The 22,616-nt window shown below is 37.1% G+C and overlaps 2 protein-coding genes across 3 annotated transcripts in view; one reads left to right on the plus strand and one right to left on the minus strand.

Moving 5' to 3' along the window:
• Positions 1–82: 82 nt before the first annotated feature.
• Positions 83–13,137, minus strand: tango2 (transport and golgi organization 2 homolog (Drosophila)). 2 transcript variants are annotated; one of them, XM_033972094.2, is made up of 9 exons: positions 13,028–13,137; positions 12,325–12,446; positions 9,078–9,166; positions 7,471–7,590; positions 7,272–7,389; positions 1,989–2,056; positions 1,644–1,797; positions 1,295–1,399; positions 83–550 (listed from the first exon to the last, which is right to left on the minus strand). In XM_033972094.2, the coding sequence occupies exons 2-9, from the start codon at positions 12,378–12,380 to the stop codon at positions 430–432; spliced, it is 831 nt and encodes a 276-aa protein (XP_033827985.1). In that variant the 5' UTR covers positions 12,381–12,446; positions 13,028–13,137; the 3' UTR covers positions 83–429. The 2 variants fall into 2 exon arrangements, with proteins under 2 accessions (XP_033827985.1, XP_033827984.1); XM_033972093.2 differs by having other exon boundaries at positions 1,644–1,794; positions 13,028–13,115.
• Positions 13,138–13,848: 711 nt separating this feature from the next.
• Positions 13,849–22,616, plus strand: part of arvcfb (ARVCF delta catenin family member b) — a 242,411-nt gene continuing 233,643 nt past the window's right edge. The window contains exon 1 of the mRNA XM_055224502.1: positions 13,849–14,160. The gene's annotated coding sequence lies outside the window, so the exon portion shown is untranslated. The remainder of the gene's footprint in view (positions 14,161–22,616) is intronic.

Here is a 22,616-nt window from a genome sequence, read left to right on the forward strand (position 1 = left end):
GCTTTTTAAAATAAAATAATTTCTAATTAGCTTTGATACCTGAACAGAAGGGTGTCATCGAAAATAAGCAGCATTGTTTCATTTTTGTTTTTTTTGTTTTTTTCAAGTAGTAGTTTGGTTTGTAGACAATGGCATATAATGGATAAATTAAAGTGACCAAACCAATCATACCTGGATTCAAAGTTACAGAATGTTGCTCTACAAAATGCTGTTCTTTGGCAATGCTTTTAAATAAGCAAAACTCTTAAACAGTAGTATTTACTTAAATACTTAAGTACTTAAATTAAAAAAAGAAATACATGAAGCTGAGGCAGCTAGATGGAACTAGCTATAAAAGTGCTGAGAGTCTGTTCAATGGCCTGTCGTAGAGGTCAACAGATGAAGTTGTAGAGTTTCACAAAGGCACAAAGCAGTTTCTTTTTTAAATTTTCATGATTGTAGCTTGAAGTGGAAAGAATTAGTGCTCCACTTTGTTGTGTCACAGTTGAGCATGGTTCGTTCGGTGAATTTGACGTTCCCTTCTGCATCTATCAAAATGATTGTGTTGGTCCTGGATAAACAAAGAGATAATACAATATAAATGGCAGGTAAGACTAATAAAAAAAGGAATAATAGTGTTTCAGCAGAAATTATATAGAATGTGCAGTAGCTCAAATAATTCCTATTATATACACATTAAAAAGCTTGGTAACTTAAAGATGCACTATGTAACATTTTCTGGTGAAGGGTCTGCAATGTAAGATATAGTCTAGTCTTTGCTTGAAAAAAGTAAATCTCAAGATTGGTTAGATTTAGTCTCAGTTTAGGTGGCAAATTGCATGTTTTTCCAGGCATATTTGCATGTTTTTTCTATCAAATTTGCACAATTAGCACATTTGTTTTTACCTATAAGTGGTCCTAATATGCTGTTATGTTTTAGCAAAAAAAAATACGATGCAAGATAAATAAGTTTAATGGCATACTGTGAAACATTCTAGGCAACGCAATAACCTCTCCATGGAGATAAGCAGGTGGCGAATCCTCCACCAGAAAAGTTACATACTGCACCTTTAACTGGGGCTGTGGTACTAGCTGCTTTCCTGAGCCTTTAGTTACAGGGCAGGTCAATGTATTCCCTAATGCAGTGTGGCGTCACGAAGCAGGTGCCTCCTTTCTATTTGCTCACTGTGGAGGATCAATTATACTAAGTGCTTATATGTTCAAGGCACATTCGGTTCTCACTCTGGATCACATGCACTAGGCAAAGCAGAAGAAAAAAAGAACAAGGCAGTTCTGTGAGGTCAAAACCACTGACCTTGTGCCATAATGAGGGGAACGGACACACACAGCCGACAGGGCCTTGATCATAGCTGTACTGTAGCCATCGCCCTGAAGCTCTTGGATTGGGTCAGGTGCATTTCTGATAAAACAAAACATCATCAGCATAAGGTGCCATTCAAATTTCAGTGTCACAATTATTGGTAGTATGTCCCCTTTAAATTTAAATCAGATATTGTAGATATTTTATTATTTTATTGCAGTAACAGCTGTGACAGCTATTGCACTACATAGACACCATTATTAACTAAAATGTTAAATGTTTGAATGTAAATAATGCTTATGAATGTATAAAATAAAATACAATAAAAGAGAAATGTGCTTACAATTCTTCATTGTTGAGGACTTTGAGCAGCTCTTGCACCAGTCCATCACAGGACAAAGACTGGTCACTGACCACATTAGTGAAATGGAGCTTTCCCTGAAGGAGCTTCTTCCATGGTGTATCCAACAGTGAGTTACTTAAGCCGTAGATTCCTGCTACACAAATGAACAGTATTATTTGCCTGTATAGCACTGCACAGTTATGGACATCAATTCTAGTGCAGAAAACAATCAGGGTCAATGTGATAGTTTAAGCAATCTTCAAAACCATATGACCATTAAAATAAATGGGTTATTAATAGTGGACAGGATGAATAGTTACTACAGCAACAGTATTAAGCACAGACCTGGTTTTAGATGGATGGGTTCAGCGCTGCCTCTGTTTCCATAGTAACACACTGTGTCCTGTTTGGCTCTACATGGGACAGAAAAAGAAAGAGAATTAGGTATCCAATTTACCGTCCATTGTTAATATGAATGTTTTATAATGAATAACAGCTGCTGAAGAAACCACAGCACAAATTAGCAACTGATTCATTTCAATTATTACTTCTTATGCACCATTTTATGCGAAGAAATGCACATGCAGAATTAATGATGCTATGATATGGTGGTGACTAAACTGTCACATGCACGTCTTACCAATTGTATAAATATAACATATATTGTTAATAAGCCATTAACAAACCATTAACCACAAAGTAATAAATATTACTGTGAAAACCCCATTAAAAGGAGGAAAAAAATCACATCAAGGGTGCCTTTGATGGCTCTGGTGCAACCAAGTGTATAATAAATTATGACAAAGTCCTTTGAACAAGCAGGGAAATTGATTTTTTGATGTCAGTTTTATGACACCCTTACTAGTGCCATCAGTCAATCTGAGAAGCGCTAGAATACATCTTCAACGGCCAACTTGGAGAGCTTCCCGGTCGACTGGCAAGAAGGAAAAAATCTACAGGGTACTGGGTGTTCTACAAAATGCAATCAATGTACTGACTATATACCAACATTATATAATTATGACTGCATGTTTTAACTTGTGAATATTTTATGAAAAATCAGTAGACATAGTAGGCACTGATTTTATTTGCAAGTCCAACTGCTTATCAAATATGGTCTTTTGATGACATTTTTATACTTAGCCAAATAAACAGGAAAAACTGTAACTGGAATTAATGTTACGTCATCCAAAACTAAGAAACTGATGAGACGTTAGAAATAATCCAGGCTGATGGAGCATTTTCATATCCAGCTTTGTTCATGATATTTCTTTAAAGGTCGTATATTATGCAATATGTGATCATTAGAATATTTCCTCATCAAAAACATACCTAGAGTTGTGTTTTCTTTCATTCACACATTTGAGTAACCCTTTACTATTAGTCTGTCCTCATCTCCAAACTCAAAATGCTCTCTTCCACCTTGTGATGTCATAAAGTGGTGTTCTTCATGTTACCTTTTACTTTTTGTTCAGTAGAGATGGGCAATTCTAGGGCTGAAATCATCCAAATAATTGTAGTAAAGGTGGATGGAGTTTAAAAACACGGTGGTGCACCTCCTGTATTATCACATGAATTCACAAGGAGCTTTTGTGTTCAAGTGTTTTCTGCTTGAGAGAACAACTCATCCTAAAAATGCAGGATTTGTGTTAAACATTTGTGAATGGAACAGAGCATGACTCGAGCTGTATGTGTTTAATGAGGAAACAACATTATAACATATCAGAAAATAGCAAAATATTGGACCTTTAAGTAATTTCAACAAACTCCAGGAAAAGGTTTTTGAGATAGATGCACAAGAGTACCAAAATCTTTACTCTGAAATTATTAATATATTAATGTTCGTAAACCATTCAAGTTTTTGTAATTGTCATAATACTGTCTGTGATTGGTCTATGTTAGAGGCACTGCATTACTAGACAGAGCATTAGATATTATTTTCTCCCATTAGAAAGTGTGAGGGATATTGCAGCCTCTGAGGTGTGCAGCTGTGAACCGATTTGGACTGAGATGAGGGCACAGCTGGAGGCGAGGACCACTGGACTGGACTGGACTGAAAGAGAAGGGGCAGAGCAGAGTCTTGGGCAGAGTTGTTCAGATCTGAGTCAGAGTGATCAGTACACTGCTGGGAGAGGCTCTAATGAAGAAGCCTCTGTGCTAAAGGCTGCAGCGCTCTACAGTCACAGCTGTGAAGAGCTGCTCCAAGACACACATATCACATGGTCTTCAACATCATCACCGCCGCATGTCTTGCCCAGTGACACAACAACTGAGTGGATCTGGGATTGTACTGACAACTTTTTGGTTAGAAGGCAAATTCTCTAGCTCTTGATCTATTGCCTGGTCTTAAAGGTATAACTCCTACAGTAACAATGACCTTTAAGCAATAATGTAAGCCTTAGTTTGATTACGCTTTCAATTTATTTCAATCAGTTCAATTCCTTTTAATTTATGATGGTAATAATAATAGTAATAATAATTTACCGTTTATGAGTGTACTCTAGTAGATTCATCTATAAACTACCGACTAATCAGGACTTGCAAACAATCTTAACAGTGGGATTGAGATTAATATCTTCACATTATTTCCTACTTTAGTGTCTTCTGCAATAACGTTCTTCAATATCATCTTGTTTAATTAAATCAATACCTGTTTTTAGGACATGCACCTTGTCTTTACTTGAAACTATCTCCACTTCATTTCACAGGAACATCAGAGAGAATTTCCATTAAAACAGATAATCTTGAGGGCATTGACATTAAAGTGAGTGTCTAAAAGTGGGATCAGAAACACCAAAGCTACAGAAAAGACAGATGACATGTTGGATATGGAGCTTAGAGGGTATCCTGCTGAGAGAGGCCGATATGAAAATTTAAATATATATAGCTTTTCCTGCTAAGTCCAACCCCAGCATGGTGCATGTAGGAAACACACAGATGTCAGTGACCAAAGAAGTGACATGGAAAACTGAACTGGGCAGGTTATGAATTATTAAAGAAGGTATGACCAGCTTGAAAATGCAAAATATGGTATTCTGTGTAGCGTTTGTAGTTAAAAATGTTAATATGGATGCTACCTAGCTCATATATTAATATATATTAATATATATATATATATATATATATATATATATGTATAGTGATTCAATATTATGGGCTGTTGTGTCATTATATCACTATAAGTATTTCTAATACATTTTACAAAGTGGTACCATAACAATTTTGTTGTTTGTTTAGAGAAAGGAAACTTGCTTATGCAATACATTTGACAGATTCATGGGTTTGATGAATAAAATGGGTGTATTTCATATTACACATTGATCGCAAAATAGTGGTATTATCACATTGTGAGCCATGTATTCTGTATAGAAGAAGGAGATGACTTTAGGCATCTCTTCAAGGCAATATAAATGTTCTAAGTTCACATGACTCATGATAAAAATCTAAATTGTGATATCTATATATTTTGTTGCATACTGCCCATCCCTAGTTGAATCCTTGAATTATTTTGAGAATACCATTGTGAAGTACTAGTGTCACTAGTGTCTTATTAATAACTGTAAAGTTGCAATTTAAATACTGAATATGCATTGAAATTGTACATTGGTATGGATTTTATAGACTGAAGCTAAAGACTATGTAAATATTTGCATTTAGGGTGATAAGTATTACCATCTTAAACCCTCTTGACTAGTAAAATACTTGGCACACACATCTCATCTGTCTCTGTGCGTCATAAATCACAAGTCTGTGCTGAAGACCAATGAGGGATCCTATGTAATTGCTACACTGAGCGGCTGTTACCCACCAGATGTGCTTATTGATTGGGAGACAAAATGCCTTATTTTATTTTCCTAGGTCGATGCTACACAGAGGAAACAAATATACCGTGATGAGGATGTATTCTGTAATTATATATCTCGCAGCCTTACGCAGAGAACACAGTATTCTTTCATAATGCAGCACTATTGGCAAAAATGTAATCTTTTATTATTGGCCAACATTATGTGTGTAATGTTTTAGCCTCTGATAAGCACCACCTGAGCCAAACACATCAAAAGCAAAAATTCATATTCAGTTTTTACTGACCTCTAGTGGTCGGGGTAGTAGGGCTGCACAAAAGTTATCACAATATCACAACATTGACTGATGGAATAATCAAATATAGTCAATATATCACAATGACACCAGGGTTCTACTTCTGACAACAATGTGCTGATTTTATTAACCTTATTATTTTCCTAATTAAGTCCAAAATGAGCCCTGATTTAGTCCAGGTTGGTTTGTCTCAGTTTCACTGGTTAATTAAAGCATGTCATTTTTTAATTTTATTATAAATGAAATGAATGAGTTCAGTATAGTATATACTAAGTATATTAAATATATTGCAATAAGATCAATATTGCAGTTCTTAACAGCCATATCGTAAAACTTTTCATTATCGTGCAGTCCTACGGCGCTGCATTCAACTGTTCAACCTATACGGATCTATGTTGTCACACACACACACACACACACCCCCCCACACACATCCACACACGCACACACACACACATGCACATACACTCACACAACTATTTTGGTGTAATTTTAATTTAATTTGCATTTGTTTTTAGATTATGCTAATTAAAAAGAAAACCAATCTGCACAATTCAACTTGATTTCATTTCTTAACCATTGCCCTACAAGTTTCATTTTGGTAATTGTGAAACAAAACTGAATGTTGGATAATAGATTTGTAGATCCACAAAAAAGGAAAATCATTGCTCAGTTGCTTTATCAGTGGAAATCAGCCTTGCGCAATCTACATTCTACATTCATAGAAGACTCATAACATTCACTCTTCTTCTCTTCTGGCTCTAGATCAAAGACACGACCTACAGACCCTCACAGGAGTTTCATGCTTCGATCTGTGCCAAAAGTCTACAAGGTTGAACCACAGCATTGTAAACTGCACTGATAAAGCAATGATTTTTTGAGTTTTGCTTTAAACAAGGGCAAATAACCCTCATTAGATTCATTCTGTCTTTCACAAACTTAAAAAAGACCAGACATTTCTTTGCTGACTCTTCCACAAACCAAACTTAAGATTTCCACACGCTTTAAAGTCTTGAGATGTTGAAGTTGCTGGCTTTGCAGTTTCAAAGTAAAAGAGGACCTGAACACAAAGTTTCCATCTGCAGAAATGAGAGCATTTCTTAGTGAATTCTCTCAAAGCCTCATTGTGATACAGAGAATCGACTTTGACACACAATGAAGTATCCTCCAGTGTTGTAAGTTGTTGTCATTAGTTTCATTTTACATTTTGACGCTCTGAGTGCCCCACCCTTTGATTTCCGCGTCAGTCCCCCTTCCGCTAATGAAACTACTGCACATGGAAACAAGTTTGTGAAGTTGTAGTGTATTGTTTTGTTTTTGCTAACAGTAAGGCGGGTTCGAATAGTGCCCAGGGAAGATCACAAGATTACTGATGATATATAAAACCACCTTAGCCATGTTTTTAATGAGGAAAGGTTCTAACATGGTCGAAACCTCCAAAAGGCGATTTTGCAGAATACCCACTCTTTAATCTCTACCTGCTCAAGCGGTTTCCAATAGGTAAAATGTTCATAACACCGTCCCACTCACCTGAACTCTGCTGTGAGAAGGTTGAATCCATTGTACAAGTGGCCCTCTGCTGACACCTTTTTTAAGTAGGAGAAACTGTCTCCATTGTTCTCCGTAAGGTAGTTGGACACTAGGAAACCTGCAGATAGAAAAAGTGTGAAATAAAATAAGCATTTCCTTAAAAATGTATTGTAATATCAGTTTTGTAATAACTACCTACCTCGTCCTTGTGCATCTGGGTTTTGACGACCCTCCATGTAGTTTGTAATAGCGGCTAGTTTGCCTCTCTTGTTGATGCCCATCCATGATCCGCCTTCCTTTCCATACTCCTGGTCAAGTCCTGTTAAACAAATCCAACATAAAAGTGTGAGCAATGTGAGTGTTGCTTTGACACTGCTGCCCGTTCTGAAAAAAACTGTGTCCTTATTTAAACGGCTTGGGACTGTTCCAGAGTGCAGAGTTGTAAAGGAGTGTTGTAAATGACATTAATTTAGGACTATCGGTAGGCATTATGACATAAAATCAAAATCATGATCTTTGAATTTAGAAAGATTGTTATGGAGTTTGATGTAGTTCACAAAGACATTTATTTTTACCCACCCACTGTTCCCATTGGTCAAATTCTGTGATGATGAGTGACATGTGCATTTAACCAATCACAGAGAAGTGGGAAGTGGAAGCTTGGGTTATACAATTTTATCTCAATTCATAGACCTTACGAGAAACATTTACAGCTTTTTTTGGCTAATTCTAAGAAAATTATAAAAGTATGATTTTATCCATATCTCCTCACCCTAATTTGAACATTGAAAAATAGGCCAGCACATGTCTGGACCACTTCCTGTAGATCAATAACGACAGGTCTACTTACACTGACCATGATCGAGAGAGCCAAATGGTCCCATTCTCTGAGGGTCTGGACAGAGACTTATCCCGAGGCCCTTGGGAGCTATAGCTTTACTTCCCCCTCATCATCCTACATCCCCTACAGAATCCTCCCTCCACGAGCCCACTCTCACAGATAACACCGCGCCATTTATTCCTGTCACATTGCATAAAAGCACCCATCAATTAAGCACCCGCTACTGGAGTCCTGACCCCTCTATTACTGAGGGGAGAGGAGTGCTGCAAACAACAAGGCTATCGGCCGTTTCCCCCTTTGGCAAGAAAAAAGGGATGATTGATTTCCTCCGCGTGGCTCTGATGTGTATTGGACATCAGTCAATTAGATATAGTTTACAGCGCGCAGGGATGTGTCCTGTGATGGAAGGTCGCAAAGATGAGAGGTGAGGGGGACCGATATTGACCCGATTATTCTAAGCTGGTTAGCCTTGAGAAAGGGGAGCCAAAAAGACTGCTCAGAAACAACAGCTGCAGAATGCTTATATGAGGTCTTAAGTTTTCAAAGTAATGATGTTGACAAATTGCAGCCATTTACAGTTAATTGATCACGCTCCATTGAGTAAATAACATTTTCGTTAGTAATAAAAAAGACCAAGAAGCTATATTGGCAAAAATGGGCTTGTCAACAGCTTCTCATGTTGCTAAAAGTTTTATTTTTGATGATATTTTTGGGGTATTTAGTGTAAAATTGTTACATACATAGATCATATTTTACACTTCGCTCATTGAAATGTTAAGCCCCGCCTCTTGATAGTGGTATTGCTTTGGATTTTTATTTACGTGTTTTAATTGTTGGGAAATTGTTGGACACTTCTGAATAATGTGATGGGAATACCTAATAAAAGTAAATTTTACATAAGATGACCGCTTTAAGGTGTCTTTAAACTTATCCATTGTCTTCCTTGACACTACAGTCATTCTTACCACTAAGGATCTCATTGTTGGGCCCCCAGAAGTCTGCAGCCTTGGATGGCCTATTGTAGAATTCATCTCGGTTTGCAGCCAAAATTAGCCTGGAAGAAAAGAGAACATGGATAACTAATCTCATTTATTGAGTTTTCTATGTTTTCAGCACCACATTGCTTAGAGAAACTACAATAGTGCCATGAAGTCCATTTTAAAAAGCTTTTGCTGTTCTGGATCAAATGCTTGATTACAGAATTCCATTGGCAATTCAAATGATAGACCTCAGTGTTGATTCTTGAATATTTATACAATTTAAAATGATGGGATAGTAAAAAACTCACAACATACTGAAACATTTTCAAGGCTGAACATAACAATGTAAAATATTTTCAGCTCTCTCAAAAAGCCGTGAAGTTGGCCCATTTTGGTTTTTAGCCAAAAGCAAAGAAGAGAGAAGGGTCAGAGAAGAATGGGTGAAAAGTGGATGGAGTGGAACTTAAACTTTTCAATCACTGTGTTTTTGGTAAGATAAAACTTCTAAATCTATTTCTGTAATTATTTATATAATTAGTTTTAAAATATATTCTATATATCTTCTAAATACAATCTCAAATAACTACCTTTACCTTATCACCTTGCTACAATATAGATACTGCACTGCAGACACCCATGGGAGCCCTGACAGTCGTGTGCTTATCCATTAACTACTCTGACCAACAGTGTGACCTGCATCAAACACTGCATGGGCGATTAGTCTTATATACACAGACTGTATATAATCTTTATAGTGGGTCTCTGCAGACTGGGGCTTTTACCTGGAAATTGAATCACTTAGTGCCTTTCCCCTGGTGCTACTTTGAAATACATCTTATGATATACAAGCAGTATTTAACAGGTCACATACTGTATGTCTTTATCTATCCTGGGGAGAGATTAAATAATTGTTTTTTAGTTGGTACACACAATAGTAAAAGAAAAAAATGTACTTAAAATAGTTAGAGAGTTTTAGAGAGTGAGAATTATTATATATTGCTAACAACTACTTAGTTACAAACTTACAAAATGCCTTTGATCTAATTCTCTTATTTATTGATATGCACTGGTCATTTTAGCAAAAGACAACACAAGGCAAGCTTACTTGACTTCCCTCTCTTTCCTCCTTTCCCCTCCCTCTTTCTCTCTCACTTACGTAATACTTGCTCTACACAAGCGGGTTAAATCCACTGTGAAATGGATTTAAACTGTACTGGGGCATTTATTCACCCGCGGGAACCCAGAAACAGGAAAAACGCTAATGAACTATATTGACCTCTTTGTGTTGGCTCGGGGCTAGCTCGGCTCTGGGTGGCACTGCCGCCTCTGTGCCTCTATTAATCTTATAGGAGATGCGTGTGGACTGTGTTAAGTGTAAACAGATCAGCTAACCTGACCTAACAGGGGTCAAAGCATGTGTATGTAATGATAGTCTTTTCGTATTGTAATGGGAATCGGTAAAGCTTCTTCTGAGCCACTATAGCGCTAATGACAGTGCTACAGAAGAGAGCATCTGTGATAGGATCCTGGGGTAAATCACATACAAGCAGCCATGATCATAGTGACAGTAAGCCAGCTGCATCATGGGTAAGCGTGTAGATGAGTGATTAAAGGGCTATCAAAGCTGGAAGTATCAGCAGCAGTGAATAGTACACACATTAAACAGTATACAGTAGATGTGAAAGAAAGCTTATTGAAGCATGAGAGCAGGCCCACCTTTTTAGGAGGTATCAAACCCCATTTAGTTATATACATTTGCTTTCACAGTACATATTGTCCATGTACTTGTACTGAAATGTTTTTACATACGTCATTTTATGTTTTATGCTTAAAAACCTAGCAAATAGTTGCATGTTACTTTTTCCCCCAGCACGGTTAATCATGTCTGCCTCCTATTCCTTGACAAATGAATTTCATGTCCATTCTGCTACCTTTATTCATGTCCATTCTGCTACCTTTATTTTATTCACTACTACTCCTCTGTATGTCTTTGATCATTGTACTTTTCTAAATCTGGTCAATATGGTCTGGATATTCTCTCCATTCTCTAACAGATGTCACTCCATTTATAGGTTGTTGATGTTTATATTGTAATGATGATAAAAGAAATAATATTTTATTTCTGATGAATAATGATTGTGTTAACAAAATATTTTTTATTACAAACTGTTTGACCTATTTTTTTGTTGTTGTTTTTAATGCTATATCTGACAGAAAGCCATACAGCGTGCATTAAAAACATCTCTTTGTGTGTAATCATCAACCTTTTAATGGTGTGCTATGGATAGCACAATTATTATTATTCCTCAACTTTTGGCTTTTCAAGTTCTCACCACAGCAAACTGACTTGCAGCGTGCAGCCTCTATATTTAGCCAGGGCACAGTGCGTTTCACCTTTCCGGAGGTTCAGGGTTGAGTCAGAGCTCAAAGCACAACTCTGTCATGATCTCCTCCTTAGTCAGGGTCAGCATCCCCACAGGGAAGGTCAGACTGGAGTGGGGTCAGTTGAAGAGCTCATTCACACACTAGTAGTTGTAGGTTGGGAATGACACTGACTGCACTAACCCACATAGTCTGCTCCTGGAGTGTTTGTCCAGCACAGGATTAAATTAACTAAAATAGGCCCCAATCAAGACTAAAGAGCAACATAATATTATAATAAACCAGTGCCAAGTCAGGTCTAAGCGTTTGGTTCTAAACAAAGCCTTACCAGATCTATAATAAAGCTGAATGGACAGGGGTCACTATTGAAAAGTGAATTCATTAAGTACAAGATTTAATGCACCACAATGGTCTTACATCAAATCTAAAACAGAGGGAAAACTCAGTCAGAACCAGGTCCAAACCAGAATCTGTTCCACAAAATGCTCTTCTCAATAAGCCACACAAAGTGAATGACTTGTGCGTATTTGTTGACATTGTGCTACCTTGAACCAGGGTAAAGGGCAACTACAGCAACTAATTTAACAGGGATGGGTAGGACCCGTTCATAATTGTCCTACACAAGTTTCTAATGCATTTTACTAAACAGGTGAATGTGATATCCTGTATTCATTGAAGAACAAGGATTATCTCTAAAGATAGAACTAAACCAACTCACGCTTCACATGCCCTACTTTTGCTTTCTGCTTAGTCGCTTAGTAACAGCTGACTGACACTGGGCTACTAGATATAAGGTTTTATAACAGCGTTTTATCATAGAAGATGTCATCTGTGAAATATTGTATTGTACCTGTAGGCGTTTTTGGATGCAGGCCTGGGGTCAAACTTGAAGAAGATTATACACATGGAGATATTAGTGATGGCAGGATGTTCAAGATGTTCAGGACATGTGTCTTCAATGAGAGCCCATATCTGAATAAAAGGAAACAAATAAACAAACAAACTATTTCAATTAGTGCTATTATTGTTTGTTTGGGTTTGTTTTTGGTTTATTATTATTATTATTATTATTTTTATTTTTATTTATTTTTTGCTTTCATCTCATTTATTATCTTTATCACTAAATGTGAACTGAGGTCAAAGGTCTCAGTGGACAGTGTGACTCTGCCACGCACTATGGCTGTATTAATTAGTTATTACAACTGAACACAAGAATAAACACAGCTTTGTAGTTACAAAAACTTAAAACAAAATAACTGTGAAACATAATGTATAAGATGCTGTATATTTTGAACGTTTTGCGTGATAGACAGCAGACCATTTTATAGATTGCAAGGAGTTGCACAAGATTTATTTTAACAAGCCAATGTATGTTTTGTATTTGTGTAACTATGTATTTATTATGTAGCTAGTTATAACCCAAAACAAGTTATGGTGGTCAGTTCTTGTAAGCCAATGACAGACAACTGGCTAACGTTAGCATTTTGAAGCCAATCAACGCAGCTAAGTACAGACCACATGATATAAACTTCTTAAATATAATTGCAATTTACCACAAAGTCCTTCGTTCCGCACAAACCGTCTGTGCTGTTTGCTAGATTCTGCTGTCTCCTTGCTTTCCTTTCGCTATTGACAACTACAAGGAAGTGCTCCCACAGAGTGACATTGATTTGTACATCGGCGTGTCTACAGGTCTCCGCATGCGGCTGTGTGGACTAGTTTGTCCCTGATGATCATAAGCACCGCCCATCTCGGCTCTTTAAACACTTAAAGCCATTGTATATGTGCCATCGCCCACTCTGATTGGTCTTTTTAACAAAGTCAAGTTAACAATGAATATAAATACATACATTTCCGCCCATTTTTATTTCAAAGTAAAGCAAGTTTGAAATGGTTGTTTTACAACTGGTATTTTTATAACGAAACAGTGTAGACCTAGGCAACACATTTATTTGAATACATTGAAAACGTAAGAGTTTTTCTGTTCTGTATGGAGCCATCAGTCCAAAACTCAAAACCCGGCATATGAAATATGGGTTCAGTCCATGTTCAGTCCAAAGTGTTGGAGTTTAAATTCACCGTTTCCTGTATTGTGTTAAATGTGACTTAACATTGTTATGGCATAGATACATGAAATAATAATTTTAGTTAATTAATAAGGTAGGCCTACAATAAAACTTGATTGTATGTCTGCCTATGCCTACATTTTTCCAACTGTAAAAGCAATTAAGATGCCTACATTTAAGCAAACATAAGTAGTTTTGTTTGCCTGAAAAACACACGCAAAAGTTAAAAAGATTTATTAAGACTTATTTCTGGGCTGCGTTCATTCTTGATCTGAAGGAGCAAAGGGGCGGGGCCTGGCGTGACCGTCACTATCCTCTGTGCTGGATGAGAGCGATAACACTGCTCCCACTGCCGACACTGCAATTGTATTATTTTTTCACACGTGCTACTCCTTACTACTTCTTCAAAATCTCGTATTGTGTATTTTTTTGTTGCTCTCGCGAGTCGACAGCAGTAGGCTGTAACCTCACGTTGATTACGGGGCAGTAGTAGTGATAGTAGCCTGCAGCAGCCAAGTTGTTTGCAGAAGAAGCGCGTTGCTACGGCTCAGCTCCGGACTACTGCACATCATATTGGACTGTCTTCTCGTCTCCACAACAAGGATGAACTAAAAACTGAGGTAAACAATACAACATATCGCTTTATACATATAATCGCATCGGTCTTTTGTATTAGGATAAGTTAGCAGGCGTTGTGGCGACGCAGTGATTCTGTCTACAGCACCTGGCGTGATTTGTTATGCATTTGCAACGTGCGTAAAGCCCCTTTTGAATATTGCCTCAAATGATTAAACACTTGAATGAAATGCAAACATAATTTCAAATGTAAAGATGGGCACTGTAAGCTACTGGAATCAATTCAAACACTGTAAATCAAAGCTACAGCTGGCTGTCAATCATGCGCATCCACTTTGGTCCATGTTTTGCCTTTCTCGTTTTGAAATTGTGGTCTTGCTTCTCTCCTCTAATTACTTCATTTGGAAGGGTTCCTTTGGGCATAGAGTTTTGTTGATGACAGTCCATCACTAATGATCTCATCCCCATCGTCTCCATTGCCTTCAAAATGACTGAACAGTCTCTTAACCTAGGGCAACTATTAAAGAGATCTAAATGAAGTTCTCAGTGGACATTGATCGGCCGAGGTGAGCCTTTTTCACACCCAGCAACTTCTTAATAGCCCCAAGATGTGGTGAGGTGCAATTACAGCAATTACCCTGTGGAAATTCATTTGCATCTTGGCTTTGAATCTCCAAAACCTGAGCGATTCAGGCACCACATTGACCACTGAGTAGTCTGTTATTGTTGTAATTTATACTTGATTTAGTGTAAACTATCATTTTGCACAGTGCTTATTGTGATCAGTAAAATGTTGCTGTGCAGTTACAGATGCTTACACTATTGCTGTGTTAAGCAGGTGTTACAGAAGGGAGGAATGAAATTGGAAATCAGAACAATAAAAGGAGACTTGCAGGTGCAGAGAGAAATATGCTGGGGCACCAGATGCTCCAAACTGACTAAACTGCATGCAATGTGCGCAATAGGCCAGTGGTTCTCAAACTAAGATGTCACTGGAACCTGCTGTGAGCTTCTCTATCTAATTTTGAGGCAATCTTTCTATCTCTTATTGCCCCCCTGTTTTATAGTGAGGAGTCAGGATCAGTTCTTGCATTATAGTTTATTTATATTTTTTGTTTTTGCAGTGGTTGTGACCCCTTGTTTTCCAGTGTAATATTGTTGTTGTGAAAAGTTTGAGAATCAGTGCTATTTTTTGTCTTGTAAGATTGTGGTGCAACTACCTGGCAGAAAAAAATTAAATAAAATGAAATCCCACTTGGAAAGATGCAGGAAAAGTCTTGTTTGGCCCATGAATTTTGTTTCAGTTTTAGCAACAAGTGCTGAGATATTGATAACATTTGTGAATAATATGTGGTTTACTCCCCAGTGTTGTAGCTGGAGGGTTCTCTGTGTACCAGTGTAAGAAAAGCTGACCAAGGACAGTATGTACTTTTTTTTATTGTACAAATCCTTATCTAAAAACTTACCTTATCATAGGTTCCAATGCTATCATAACATGGCATTGAATAAACCTGTATCATTATTCCCTGTTAGGCAATATGAAAATATACATTTTTTTGAAAGCTGTTCAGATTGATATTAACTTTATTGATTTTTTTTTTTTTTTAATCACATATGAGTACTTGACTACCATGACACTAATTGCTCTGATACGCAACAAACAGGCATTGAAAACAGTAGCAACATCACAAAGTTTGTCGGGACCTTTAAAAATTCTACTGCTGATAAAACACTTGCAAATAATATTAGATAGGAATTTATGTTAAAAATTTCCAATGTCAGTGTAAAAGAAATGGTATATTTTTTTCAGGTTCCTCATGTTTAATTTGTGTAAATCATGCATGCTGCTATTGCACTTATCATTTTGAAATGCAGCTGAGTTTCATTCACATTGTTGCTTCTCGTTTTGAGGGCCGAACTTGTGAACCTTCTGTGTTATTATTATATCTTTGTTCATATTAGGCTTTCCAGCTAATGCCATTTATTGCAATGCTTGTCGTTGAAGTACATCTCAGTGGGGTCAGTGGATCTCACATGAGTCATCCTCTTGTCTCAGTCTTGAGTGACATAAAATTTCTCCTAAAGTGAAGTTTGGGCAAAGCCATCTGTTTAAAACCCACTTTCTTCATTAAACACCTGTCCACAAGATGCTTTCTCCGCCTCTGTGTAGTCATTACAAAAACATTACTGCATTTTAATCTGCAGCAATTAGGAACTTTCTCATCAATTTCTAAACACAACTCTGAAATTATACTGTCAGTGCCATTGGGAGAGACCTGTCTGCTGCTGAATGTGTGGTGTAGTAAATGGGGCTCTTATTGCATTATAAGTAAAGAGTTGCATTTGAATTATTTTTTAAATGTACTATTCTTGACTTGAAAGATGTGATAGAGGACAAATTTCCCTATGGGGACAATAAAGTGTACCTCAATCTTAATATAGTTTAGGCACATATGTTTTTAGTAGATTTCCACATAATGTCAAATGTTTTTGTGAATAAAAAATGTTTGAATTTATGTGTTTTCGGTGTATTATGGATCAGCAAATTACGTTTAAAGGGACTGTGTGTACGATTTTGACTTCAATTACATAAACTTGACCTATTTCCCCCGATAGACTTGTTACCTTAAACATGTTAAAATCCAATAAAGTTTTTAATGATACAATTCTAATGGAGATTTATTCTTAATTACGAAAACATTAGACTTAATGTCCCATGTATTTATGTTACTTTTTGGTGTTTTGGTTCTCAACATGTTTGTCCATTCAGAAAACAGGATGAACTTCACACGAGTCTCTCATGTGGGTTGCCTGTTTCAATGCTGAAATGTTGATTCAAACCTAAAAGGACTCACTCTGATCTGAATCCTCACATACAGTTTCCTTAATGATACAAATTTTTGCCTATAATTTATGCAATATAATTTACTATTTCTACTTTGCACCAAGAAACACCCAGAGTATGCTCCGAACAAAAGACAGGGCAAATGTTCCCAGTGGTAAATCTGTTGTATTGCTATTTCTTTTGTCTGAAGTCTTCTCACTTGAAAAGCAAACCAAAGGGAGACACCAAAAGAAAAAACGTGGCTGGAAATGATTAGACCCACCTTGCAATACCTTGCAATAGAAGTTGTAACCGTTTGCAACAGCATGGTTCACAGCAAGGACTTTCAAGAATGTAATATTCCCATCAGTTGTCCTTGAATAAATCCAGCATTAAATTGTACCAACATGCAGAACATTGCATTAAACATGACTACCTGCAAGATATCTGTGTAGAAAATAAAATCATTTCATGATTTAAAAATTAACCTTGTCCTTAAATTTCTTATATTGTGTGATTTAACTGGCCCAACATACAAGTACTTGTGTGGGTTATTTGAGTGAATTAAGTTTTTCAAATGATTCAAACTACTACTAATTAAAACCGGAGTGCCTTCATGAATGACTGCCTCAGCTTATGGTCATCTACAACAATAAAAATATAATTTACTATTCAGCTCAGGTCTCCTGGATTATTGTAAATCCAGGTAGCACCATTGAGAGTCAATGTAGTGTTAATTATTATATACCTTTCTCATTATAGTTCCATGGTCAATGTAGCATTTCATTACTGGGTACACACAGGGACTGTTGAGCAGCAGCCATGTTATATAGAAACAGTATTATGTGTTTGCTAAGTCAATTAGAGCAGAAGTGATGCGATTCATATCCTTGGGAGCATTAATAGTCAAAGTGATAATTGCGCCTGAAGAATTAATGTCATTTTGGAGAAAATCCAGAAGGGCTAATGTTGGTCTTGGTACTTGGAATTGAGGTACTTATAAATAATTGAGAGATCGGTCAAAAATCATGTTCATGCAGCGAGCCTTGTGTTTTGTATTATACTTATTGCTGTCTGTCTTTATATATATGTAAAGCTCATGCAAACGTATAATCATTGACTTGTCTGTTTGGCTTACTTCTGGAGGATATTTGATTTGAAGTCACATGGTGCGCTGAAGTATGAAAGTTGTTCTTTAAATACATTTTCTCAGTAACATTAAATAAACAATAAGCTGTCCAGTGATATAAAAATTTTACCAATCCCGGTGCCTTGGTCCATGCCTTTTAACAACATTATCTGGCGCTGCATCCACCGGCGCTGTTGGCTCTTCTGTCATATACATTGTCCATATGCCGAGATTCAGTTAGAAAATTGGATAACAGGTTTACAATGATGGGACTTACATCAGTGGGCAATGACAACCAATCTCCTTAAGCCAGCGGGCATAGTATTGACTCTGGTCAACCACTTAACTGGATGATTTACTTGTCAATTTAGTATTGATTATCTGTTTGTTTGGTTTTTTTTTGTTTTTTTTTTTTCAGTTTTCAATGTCATTATGTACAAATGACTTTTTTTCCAAGTGATCTTTTAATCAGTTAAGCCCCTAAAGGTGACTTAATTGAATAACTAATAAACTGTTTATATAAAGACATTTCAGCTTTTATGGGCTATTGCCCGATATGGCGATAAAAATCAAAACAAAGGCACTGTTTCTCACCCACTCCTTCTGTTTGTCATTCTCTGTCAGGTGTAAATGAAGTGTCAACATTCAGAAGATGACCTACTTTACCTCTTGAAGGCAATACAAACGAACATTTATGGCATATCGTCTAATATTGCCCTATACTGTTGAGGATAGCTATTGTTAATGATAATTGCATGTTAAGTGATATGAATGAAGCCATGTTTGACAATGTGGTGGTAAGTAAGCCCTCCATGAATGGTTCCTTGTGGGCTGGACACCTGCAGTGCTGTCCTGGTGCTCCTGAGGTGATTAACATGCCCCTCGCTCCTCTGTGTCCTGCTCCGTCCCAGGCAGAGACACCCATCCTGGCAGCGCTCCCACCACATCCATCCTCCACAAGCCATCATTCATGTTCACACTCCTCAAGGGCCTGCTCGGAGCAGATCTAAACTACCAAATGCATTTATAAATCGGGGTTATGATCACGTTTAGTTGGGCATTTGCACAGATCTGGAATAGCAACAAGACAGTGACATTTTGAGAAAGTTGACAAAAGCAGATTTGTGGCATAAGGATTGTACCAAGGATATTGTGATGACTTGTCAACTTACTCTTGTGAAATGTTCTTTCAGATCAACCAGGTATTATCAAAACATGATATTCACCCAGTTTGTTTGTTACTTTGTTTAAAATGTCCATCTTGGCAGCTTTAAGTACATGCCTCTTGATATTGATATGAGCTTGTTAGCACTGAGAGCTTGGGTTGCAGTAATGCGATCTTACTTATGTTTCCTGCTCTTAGCACTCCATTAGGGATTTGTCATCGGCAGACAGTGTAATAAACTTGGCTTGTATTTTTCAAAAACATAAAGATTTTTTACCCTCCTCAAAATTAGATTACATATAATAAAGCCATTTACAATCCCACCAATATTGCGGGGTTAGTTTGCCTGAGAGCAGATCTCTCTCCTCGGGCGTCTGTGGCTGTTTGCAGAGAGATGGATATTTAAAAATGCATGCCCAGAGGAGCTAATCGTGATTTGTCTTAATTCGCTTTAGTGCTGTGTGTGGGGCACTGGAAAACATAAGGACTTTTTTAACAAGCTTATTTTAAAATATATTTTACTTTTACCTCTATGTGAAGTGGTGTTTTGTCCTGAAATGTGGGGTCAGGCCAAAGTCAGTGCTTCGCCTCTGGGCAGATGAGGATGTCGCCGGTGTCCAAATTGGTTTTAGATCAGATTTGTAAGCCTATTTCTCTGTTGTTGAGAACATGGGACTATTGGTACAGAAAGGGCTTACTGCAGTCCCAAATGGCAAGGTACAAATTCATGCTTGAAAATCTGTGTATTTAAGGTAGAAATATATATATATATATATATATATATATATATATATTTCTACCTTAAATTGTGTGTGTGTGTGTAAAGTCAGTGTCAGGTTCACAAAGATATAGGGATTTAAAATTATTTTACTAAATATTTTCCATAAAATTGAAATTTAAACACAAAAAACTATGTTGATAATTCAATTTTGGAATGCTCTTATAAACTTAGGACAGGGGACATTATTGAGTGCGTACTGTAGTAGTGTAAATGAATTAGAGTCACACCAAAAAGCAAATTTGACAGAATTTGTGTTACATATGTTTATATGTATCTTTCATGTAACTACTGAACAGCTTTGAATGAACACAGTTCAAATGTTATGTCGTTTTGAGCCTGCATTTGAGGCCCAACCATGAAATTGGCTGAACCAATATCAGATTAAAATATGCAAAACAGAACATTTCAAATATAGAGAAAGTATAGAGTACTGTGTGAAATAGTTGTCTAATTTGCATAGTTTTGATGCTTCACATGTCATTTGTCATTCAGCTGATGATATGCCCATTGTGTGGAGTATGTATTACAATTACCATGGCTACTGGCACTGTCCTAAAGCAAAACACCATAACCTCATGATTGGATCCAACTAACCTGAAAACTACCTGTTATAAGGCAGCTTTGAGTAATATACTTCTGTTTGCCCCTGGTGACCTCTTCACACCCGCTCTGCCCCCAGACAGATTAACCCTGCCTCCTTTGCTCTGGATGTGCCTTGATTATGTCCCAGGAGCAGAGCTGCTTAATTGTAATCACTGGGACCATCCAGGGCAGAGTAAACATAAAAACATGACACTCTATAACAAAGCTGTATGTTTTATTCAATGTATTTTAACACAGTGAAAGTCTGCAGTCAGCCACAATCCTTCACAAAAATAAATGCATAAAATGTAACAAAAATGTTTGTCAGCTTGGTATGCACACAAGCTACTATAAATTATTTTTGCATCAAAGAGATTGCAACCTTATTACTCCAAAAATCTGCCCTTTTCGATAAAGTGTTTTCACTGAAGCTTGAATGTGAGAAATGGAATTGCCACATAATTAAATTGTTCTAAAATAAGTCATTAAAACAGTCTTGTTTTTCCTGGTAATTGCTTCACAAAAAGGTGCAGACACACACCACAGGGACCAGCAGCTTTGGCTGTGTACTACTACCACAAAAAAATGCAGTAAATTACCTGATTGGAAAGGCTGTAATAACATAAATCCCTCTGCTAACAAGAAAATGTTCCATCTTATAATGGCTAAAAACTCACTAACATTGTAGCATTGTTAGACCTCTCAAATGTTCTGAAATGATTTGAATTTTTAAGTTTAGTGTATTTTTCAGTCTTGAATAAGAAGGCTCCTGGATTGGTTTAAAATGTGCAACCTGAAAGCAATCTTTATTTTAAAACATAAATGTGAATGCTTGTCAGAAAATGCTCCATTAGATCTTGTACTGGAATTGTTCAGCTCTACACTGTAACATTTGGCAAAGTCTCACACATTTGCACATAGCTGTGAGCAACGTGGTGCTAATGCTGCCCTGGAAGATTGGCTTTGTCCCTATGTAGAGCTGAGCCATTGTGACCTATGGCAGGAAAGGCTTATGCTTATCCCAGATCCACGCACTTTCTAAAAATACTGCATACAACTGTCATTCATGTATTTTACTATATGCAATGTTGGCTACCCTACTACAGGTGGATTTGTGACTTAATTGTAAATGAATGCGAGAATGGGTGTAGACTACCTGTGGCCCTCTGCTACATGTAAACTAATCTTTTATCAGAAAACAGTTTGACTTTTCACTTAAGGTAATGGGGCTTGATGTTCATTATAAAGCACATGATGTTATCCCAAATGTCTTACTTGGTTCCTCTAGCCATTGCCTTTACGCCACAGTAATATGTAATGCAGTCTGGTGGGCCATATGGCTGTGTCAAATCTGTCAGCAGATCTCTGGCGACCCCTCCTCGCTTCACTTCTTCACTAGAGCCAATTACGGCCCCGTTCGACACCCATCCTGTTTCCACACTGTCCTATTTTTTTTTCTGACAGATTCAAGTTATTCACTGAGTCATTTTCAGCCTCATACGACTTATTAGTTGGTTGATTTGAACAGAAAGGGGGATATAACTTCTGGCAAATAATGACTCAAATGTACATGTCGTGGATAGTTCAAAATTGGGCAGTACGCAAAATTGACTCTTGTGAGCTTTAAGCCATGTTATGACGCTGTTACCTCATCAAAAACATACCTAGAGTTGTGTTTTGTTTCATTCATTATTCGTCTATCCACATCTCCCATGCTCAAAATGCTCTGTTCCACCTTGTGATGTCATTAAGTAGTAGTTTCCATGTTAGGCTGTAAAGCTGTATTTAGTTTGAAAACACAGTGGAGCACTTCCTGTATTACCACATGACATCACAAGGTGGAACAGGAGGGTTTTGTGTTTGAGAGAAAAAATAATACGCAGGGTTTGTGTGTTAAACGTGTGAAAACAAAACACAACTCCAGGTCTGTTTGTGATGAGGAAACGACATTATAACAGATCAGAAAATAGTGTAGCATGTGTCCTTTAATAGATTTAGAGTGGTCTTGATTAATATCAT

This window comes from Periophthalmus magnuspinnatus, chromosome 9 (genome assembly GCF_009829125.3).
Source record: "Periophthalmus magnuspinnatus isolate fPerMag1 chromosome 9, fPerMag1.2.pri, whole genome shotgun sequence".
NCBI lineage: Eukaryota > Metazoa > Chordata > Actinopteri > Gobiiformes > Gobiidae > Periophthalmus > Periophthalmus magnuspinnatus.

What these genes read in the sequence shown, in the direction of transcription:
- tango2 (XM_033972094.2), bottom strand. Translation starts at nt 12,380, where the DNA reads ATGTGTATAATCTTCTTCAAGTTTGACCCCAGGCCTGCATCCAAAAAC. An exon ending in CTTCTCACAGCAGAGTTCAG is followed by an intron (nt 2,057 to 7,271) that starts GTGAGTGGGACG and finishes TGTCCCATGTAG; the next exon opens with AGCCAAACAGGACACAGTGT. An exon ending in GTCCTCAACAATGAAGAATT is followed by an intron (nt 1,400 to 1,643) that starts GTAAGCACATTT and finishes TTGTTTTATCAG; the next exon opens with AAATGCACCTGACCCAATCC.